At 35.7% G+C, this 7,998-nt stretch overlaps 2 protein-coding genes across 3 annotated transcripts in view; one reads left to right on the forward strand and one right to left on the reverse strand.

The window, feature by feature from the left end:
* Window positions 1–7,998, forward strand: part of CKAP5 (cytoskeleton associated protein 5) — a 112,221-nt gene that overhangs the window by 8,317 nt on the left and 95,906 nt on the right. The window lies entirely within an intron of this gene.
* LOC115272463 (olfactory receptor-like protein OLF2) overlaps window positions 1,837–7,998 on the reverse strand; it is a 27,725-nt gene continuing 21,563 nt past the window's right edge. Inside the window, 2 exon segments of the mRNA XM_029915536.1 lie at window positions 1,837–2,528; window positions 2,531–2,792. Coding sequence (XP_029771396.1) covers window positions 1,837–2,528; window positions 2,531–2,792 — 954 coding nt within the window.

Consider the following 7,998-nt stretch of genomic DNA (forward strand, 5'->3'; position numbering starts at 1 on the left):
TCCTTATCCAGAAGTCACCTCAGTGATTTGATCATCAGCCAACAAAACCAGAGCCAAATTAAGTTGTAAATATCTTGGTAAACACCCAGACAAGAGCCCTTTGGCTTAATTATTTTCCAAGTAATTTGTATGTCTTTATCCTTCACTTAAGTTCAGCATCCACAACCACTTTATGTGCTTACATATATGATTCAAAAACATATTTAAAACACATACATCTTGATTTCTTGCTTGCTTGCTTTCCCTAGATATTGTAGTGGTGCTTGAGTAAAGGGATAAAAACACACAGTTCTTAAACCCTGAGTATTCATCCCCCTCATTGATGGTAATGATTTAGGAAACAGAGCCCTGGACTCAACAAAGTTCCCAGGCTCGGGTTGGTGTTGGAACCAATCTTAGCAAGCCCTGGAAGGAAGGAAAGCCCCTCGATGAAGTGACTGAGTTGAATGGTAGCACTATAACCCAGCCACACTGGTTTTCTTAATTCCACAGAAATGATATGGTCTTGTTCCCCTGGGGACCCTCTAGTTGCTGATCCATCTGCATGGAGTGCTTTCTCTTCTACCTGCATCTCTCAGCCAATTCTTATCTTTTAGATCCCAGATTGTCCCCATTACCAGGAAGCATTTTACATTCTTCACTGTAATTGAACATTGTACTTTGGTTTTATAGTACTCAGTTTTTTGTTTTTGTTTTTTACTTTATGGCATAATTACAGTTTATTATAAATAATTTGAATTATAATTTAATTAATATTCATCACTTTTGATGAGGGAACATAGGCAGGCTGAGGGCAAAGTAGAGCTAAGGTCTCAGCCCTTACCCCTCATGTGGGATATGTATGATATTCCTCAGGCATTCCTGGCTACTCAGGAACAAAGGAAAGAAAAGCAAACAAATGGATAACTGATAGAGATCACAGTCATGCCCAACATAACATTATTCTCTATGTTCTGGTAAATTACAAGAAAAAGGCAATCTTATCAATCTCAAAAAACCTGTAGACTCCTTTCCTGGAGCCCCAACATTACCCTTCCATAGTCATATGGGGAACAAAGCCAAGAAGGAAATGGCAAGTGAAATTCAGTCTCCTAATAACCTACAGCCCACTGACAACTACTAGAGGCTGGCAGAGTAAAATTCCTCCAGGGTCCCCCCACTGGCTTAAGGTAAATGCTTTGCTAAAGGGAAAAACTACCATAGCTTGACAATAGCTTGGCCTCCAGTATCCTGTAAGTATTCTTTAGCACATGAAAATCTCTTTGCAAACTTGCCCTTGACTTTATCTCCCCCAACTCACAAGTGTATAATTAGTCTTTCCACAGTGTCCCAGGCAGCTCTATCTGCCCATGAGTCCTGTCCCTGTGCTTTAATAAAATCACAGTTTTTGTCCCAAAGATGTCATCAAGAACCTTTTCTTGACCTTCCTTCCCAGACCCCCCACCATCACCCCAAAACTCCATTGGTTTCCATTAGATGACAAGATTCATTAACATAAAACAGTTAGATTCACCATAAAATACAAAACACATAGAATTTTGTTACATACTTGGAAAACTCTCAATACCATATAGAAAATTAGATTCAGACAGAAATGAGAGATTCAAGAAACACAAGTTTGGCAAACTAGGAGTGCAAAAAAATTACACAAATAAGGAATACCAAGTATAAACTCAAGACAAAAAATGAACCACAGAGTATTAAGGGAATGTCACATCTTGCTATGGCAGGAACATGGTATACATACTGCTTGGATCATACCACTTTAATCAAAGCAATTTTGAATTTCACAAATTATAGTGTACAATTGGGAGGAGAATAGGTACATATAAATTTTCAATGAAACCACTTTATATTTTTAAAGTTTTTCAGAGCCTCTATCACATCTTTGTTCCTTAGGCTATAAATCAGAGGGTTTAACATGGGAATCACAAGGGTGTAAAACAATGAGGCCATTTTGTCTTGATCAAGAAAGTAGGAAGAACTCGGCCGGAAATACATAAAGAGCAGTGTTCCCTGGAAAATGGCAACAGCAGTTAAGTGGGAGGTGCAGGTGGAGAAAGCTTTGAACCTCCCCTCAGTGGAGTGGATCTTTATCACTGCTAGGATGATATAACAGTAAGAGACAAAAAGGCCTGAAAGGGTAATCAGCTCAATGAAGCCGAAAGTGGTGAAGATCACTAACTCGTTAACTTGTGTATCTGAGCAAGATAACAAAAGGAGAGGTGGGACATCACAGAAGACGTGGTTGATCACATTTGATCCACAGACACATAACCGGAATGTTAATATTGTATTTACTGAAGCATCTACAATTCCTATAATGTAAACCCCGGCCATGAGCAGGAAGCACACTCTGCTGGACATGCTGACTGTATAGAGCAAGGGGTTGCTGATGGCCTGGTACCAATCAAAGGCCATCACTGCCAGCAGTAGACACTCAGCATCTGCGAAAGTACAGAAGATCAAGAACTACAGAGCACAGCCATAGAAGGGAATGGACTCGTTCTTGGCAATGAAGTCTACCACATCCGGGGTCCAATTGCTGTAGAATAACAGAGGTCACTGAAGGAGAGGTGGCTCAGGAAGAAATACATTGGTGTGTGGAGTTGGGAATCCATTCTGATTAAAATGATCATCCCGAGGTTTGCAGCAAGAATGATGAGATAAACAATTAGAAATGTGATAAAGAGGGTCACTTTAATTGCAGGGTTATTGCTAATTCCCAAGAGAAGGAATTCATTCACAGAAAAGCAATTTTTGCATCCATTCTTCTTTATTCTTCCAAAATGCTACCAAAAAAATCAAGAAATTGCATATCGAGGTATTAATTCCTCTTGAAACTCACAAAAATGCAACCTATACAACAGAAAGTTTTATTTCAGATATTATATTCTTTATTCTCAGAAAATAACATATTTCATTATTATATTGCTGACAAAATTAACACATTTGGAATAGAATTTAAAGTTTGCCAATCAATTTGCATATCACTCACCAAGTATATGACTTGTGTTCACCTTCGCTGCTTTATCTCAGCAGTTAGTCGTGAATGAAAGTTCATCACAGGTCAGGTCAAATATAGTATAAATGTTACACTTGGAGACAAAGTGGAAATACAGCTTTATATCTGAAAAACAAATATCAAACTGAAGATAAAAATGATTACACTTACTGAGATATCCAAGAATCATAATTTGTTTAAGCTTGTGTATTAAAATTGGAAATTGTGAACAGATCTCTGATTTAAACATAATAAACATGGGTGCCTAGGTGACTCAGTCAGTTAAGCGTGTCTGACTGTTGATTTTGGCTCGGGTCACAATCTCATAGTGAGTTTGAGTCTGGCTCTGCCCTTACAGCATGGAACCTTCTTGGGGTTCTCTCTCTCTCCTCTTCTCTTAATATAAATATATAAACCCTTTCTTAAATTAAATAAACTTAAACAATTTTTAACAAGAAAACAATAATGAACAATATAACATTTTTACTGCTTTGCCACATTGTTATTACTTAGACTCAGGAACAATGGTCTGGTGCCAAAGCTCTTGTCCTTTCACCTTCAGAGGAAAACTGCTACAAACAAATGAAAACAGAATTAAACATATACAGTTACATCTCTTTGGATTTAAAACAACTTTTCCATCAAAAATAGAGGTGGACAAGAAATTATATTTTTCATGTATAGGCTTCTGTTTGTTTATATATGTATATGTATGCATGCACCTGTCTTTCTGTTGATATGTGAGAATTGGAAGATAAGTGATGGTCTTATTTTGCTTTGGATTAAAGTAAATATGGTATGTGGTTCAGACAGGGTTAAATTTATATAAATTAGTATTTGCATTGTGATATGTCAGTTATCATTGGTTTAAAAACTAGAAGCATATCTTAGATTTGCATGTACTCTTTCACATCATTAAAAACCAAAGGTTTTCTTATTTATTTTGGTTTAGGTAAAACTATACATTTACTAAGGAAAGTTACTCCAAGACGATCTTGGGTGACTCAGCTGGTTAAGTGTCTGACTCTTGATCTCAGCTCAGGTCAGGATCGCATGGCTGTGGTGTCAAGACCCTTGTTTGGCTCTGTGATGGCAGTGGGGAGCCTGCTTGGGATTCTCTCTCCCTCTCTCTCTGCCCTCCCCTCTGCTTGGACTCTCTCTCTCAAAATAAATAAATACACTTTAACAAAATAAAATTACTCCCAAACACCCTCTTTTATAAGAAGTACATATTTTGCCATAAGATTGCAGATTATTACCTTAAGGAATTAAGTTAAAAATATTCATTTATCATTCTCTAAATAGTTGATTCCTCAATTTTTTCAAGTGTAAGATTTTATTCTTCATTCTTTAAATTCAGTGAGTCAGAAACCTACCTGTCTGTCTTTGCCCCTGGTAGCTGAACACTAAAGATGGCATTTTATTTTTACTTAGTGTCATTTGGGACTGAAATCTCTCAAGCATCTGTCCTCACACATATAAAAACGTGATTAATTTGAATCCTAATTCTGCATTTTCCCTCGTGAACATAGCTGACAACTTCAGCAAAGGTCAATTCTTTGCACTTGCAACCAAATGGATCCTTGTTAGGAAGTTGAAATGATTATTTTAGTATGATTTATTGAAATCTTGAATTTATACTATCTTCTTCCAGACTTTTAATGAAATTCAAATTTAATTATTTTTATCTCAATTATTATTCATTTTGCTTAATTTATTAAATTCATAAATTTGTTAAATAAAATGACTATTTTGTTTATTATTTAATATTAGTTATGTTAACCCTGGTTCTTTTACTTTGGAAACAATCTCTTTCCCCTTCTCACTTATAACGCATAAAACTTGGGGCACCTGGATGGCCCAGTTGGTTGAGCAGCCAACTTTGGCTCAGGTCATGATTTCATGTTTCTGGGTTTAAGCCCATGTCAAGCTTTGCATTGACAGCACAGAGCCTGCTTCAGATTCTCTGTCTCCCTCTCTCTATGCTCCTTTCCTGCTCACTCTCTCTCTCAAAAATAAATAAACATTAAAAAATAAAAAAAGAAAGTATAAAATTCTTCAATGTTTCTATTTTTCATTAATCATATTTGATGGCACTCTTTCAACCACAAGTTATCAAACAGGAGTTCAATAATTTTGTGAATGTAACATCCACTATATTCAGCACACTTTTTCTTGACTTATTTTTATTCCATTCAGATACTTCTATTTCATTCAGTCTTTTATTCTTGTTAGCTCGTTAGAAATAATAGCTGTCCTTGGCTAACTTTTTGTATACCCTGCAGTCCTAGTACCAGAACAAGTAATGGCTAATTTAATATTAGTTGGTATTTTAGGTGATTAGATCAGTGGGTGATAGAAAGAAGAGGAAATAAATTAATTTTGCAAACTATTTTATCTAATATGGATCATACATACGTGTGTATATGGAAAAGGCTTTAGGGTGTGACCTTTTCAATTTCTTTCATCAATATCTTATAGTTTTTAGTGTGAAATTTATAAAATTCTTTCACCTCCTTGATTAATTTATGTCTAAGTATTTTATTTTTTTATGTTATGCAATTTTCAAAAATTTATCTTTCTGACAAGTCACTGTTAGTGAAAAAGAAAGAAACTCATTTTTTGTATATTGGTTTGATATCCAGCAACTTTACTGAATTTTTTTAAATTTCGAATGGTTTTTTGGGGGCATCTTCCAGGTTTTTATATGTACAATATCATGTTATTTGCAAATAGACACCACAGAGGTTCTTCCTTTCTACTTTGGATGCTTCCTAATTTCTATTCTTTCTTAACTGATGTGGCTAGGGTTTTCACTTTTGTTTTAAATAAAAGTGGTAATGGTGGACATCCTTGTCGTGTTCTTCATGTGAGAAGGAAAGTTTTACCTCTGCCCCGCTGAGTATTATATGAGAATAAGCTCTGGGCTTGTTGTATATGATCTTTATATGTGTTGAGGTAATTTCCCTCTCTCCTCAGTTTGCAGAGATTTTTATCATAAAGGGATGTTGAATTCTGTCAGTTGGTTTTCCTGCAGCTATTGAGATGAGCATATGATTTTTATCTTTTGTTTTGCTAATGTAGTATGTAACACATTGATTGATTTAGGGATGTGGGATCATTCTTGCATCCCTGGACTAAATCACACTTGATTACGGTTTATGGTCTTTTTTATTCACTGTTGAATTTGGTTTGTGAATATTTTGTGGATGATTTTTTTCATCTATATCCATCAGGGATATGGGTCTTTAATGTTCTTATAATGTCTCTACCTGGTTCTGGAATCATCAGGATAACTCTGATCTCATAAAGTGAGTGTGAAAATATTGTGTTTTTTTTAATTTTTGGATGAGTTTCAAAGAACTGTTTATGGCATCTTCATGAAAAGTTTGATTGAATTCACCAATGAAGACATCTGGTCCTCAATTTTCTTTTTGAGGAGGTTTCATAATACTGATTTAATCTCCTTAATAGCAGTTGGTCTCTTCAGATTTTCTATTATTCATGATTCAGCCTTGGTCAGTAGTACGTTCTAGAAACTTACATCCCTTTCTAGTGGGTCCAAATTGTTGGCATATAATTGCTCATAGTAGTCTTTAATGATTCTTTGCATTTGTTTGCTATGAAATGATATATATCTTCTCTCAGTTATAATATTATTTATCTGAATCTTCTCTCTTTTTTTCTTGGAAAATCTATCTAAAGATTTGCCTATTTTGTTTAACTTTGAGAAAAAACAGCTTTGAGTTTGATGGATCTTATTTATTTTCTTTTAGTCTCTCTTTCACTTATTTCAGCTCTGGTTTTTGTTAGTTATTTCCTTCTACTAAATTTGGGCCCAGTTTGCTTTACCTTTCTAGTTCCTTGAGGTATAAAGGTAGGCTGCTAATTTAAGATCTTTGTTTTTCTTTTAAAAGTTTTTTAAAATTGTAAATGTTTATTTTTGAAAGAGAGAGAGAGAGAGTGCACACGAGTGGGGATGGGGAAAGAGAAAGGAGACACAGAATCCAAAGGAGGCTCCAGACTCCGAGATATCAGTACAGAGCCCAATGTAGGGCTCAAAGATTTGGAAAGCAAGATCATGACCTGAGCCAAAGTCTGACACTCAATCAACTGAGCCACCCATATGCCCCAAGATTTTTGTTTTTCTTGATGATAGCTTTATTACTATAATTTTCCATTTAGAATTGTTTTTGGTGCATTCTCTAACTTTTGATATGTTGTGCTTTGATTTATGTCTCAAGACATTTGTTGAAGTCTTCCTTGTTTTGTTCCTTAACTTATCATGTTTTCAAGAACATTTTGTTTAAGCTCTACATATTTGTGAATTTTCCAGTTCTTGTCTTCTGTTTGATTTCTTATTTCATACCATCATGGTGGGAAAGACTTTTTGAAATGATTTTAGAATTCTGTGGCATTTACTTTTTAAACATTTTTTATTGTTTATTTATTTTTGAGAGAGAGAAACAAAGGGCAAGCAGGGGAGGGGCAGAGAGATTGAGGGACACAGAATCAGAAGCAGGCTCCAGGCTCTAAGCTGTCAGAATAGAGCCCAATGCGGGGCTCAAACTCACAGACGTTGAGATCATGATCTGAGCTGAAGTTGGATGCTAAAGCATCTAGGCACCCTAAAAATTCTGCGGCTTTTCTGAATGGAAACCCTGTTAGCTATTGAAGTCAGATGATATGGAAACACATTCTTCAGGAAGCATTTGCAAAATCTGGGGTGCAGACATGTGTACAAATTCCTTTCAGGAAGATACTGGTGACTTGTGATTGGCAGAAGGGAGATAGCTGGGCACATGTCCAGAGGCTTCTTGGTGTTCAGAGATGTTCCCAGTCAGCCCCAGATGCATGCAAACTCAAAAACCTGACCCTCAGGCTTTTACATTGTACAAATAGATCCCATTCAGGACAACAGTGAGGGATGGACTTTTCTACTATCTCTTTTAATTATTTAATTATTATGGCTTTTAATTTTTATAATTGTGCTT

This window comes from Suricata suricatta, chromosome 11, assembly GCF_006229205.1.
Source record: "Suricata suricatta isolate VVHF042 chromosome 11, meerkat_22Aug2017_6uvM2_HiC, whole genome shotgun sequence".
In the NCBI taxonomy this organism is placed as follows: Eukaryota; Metazoa; Chordata; class Mammalia; order Carnivora; family Herpestidae; genus Suricata; species Suricata suricatta.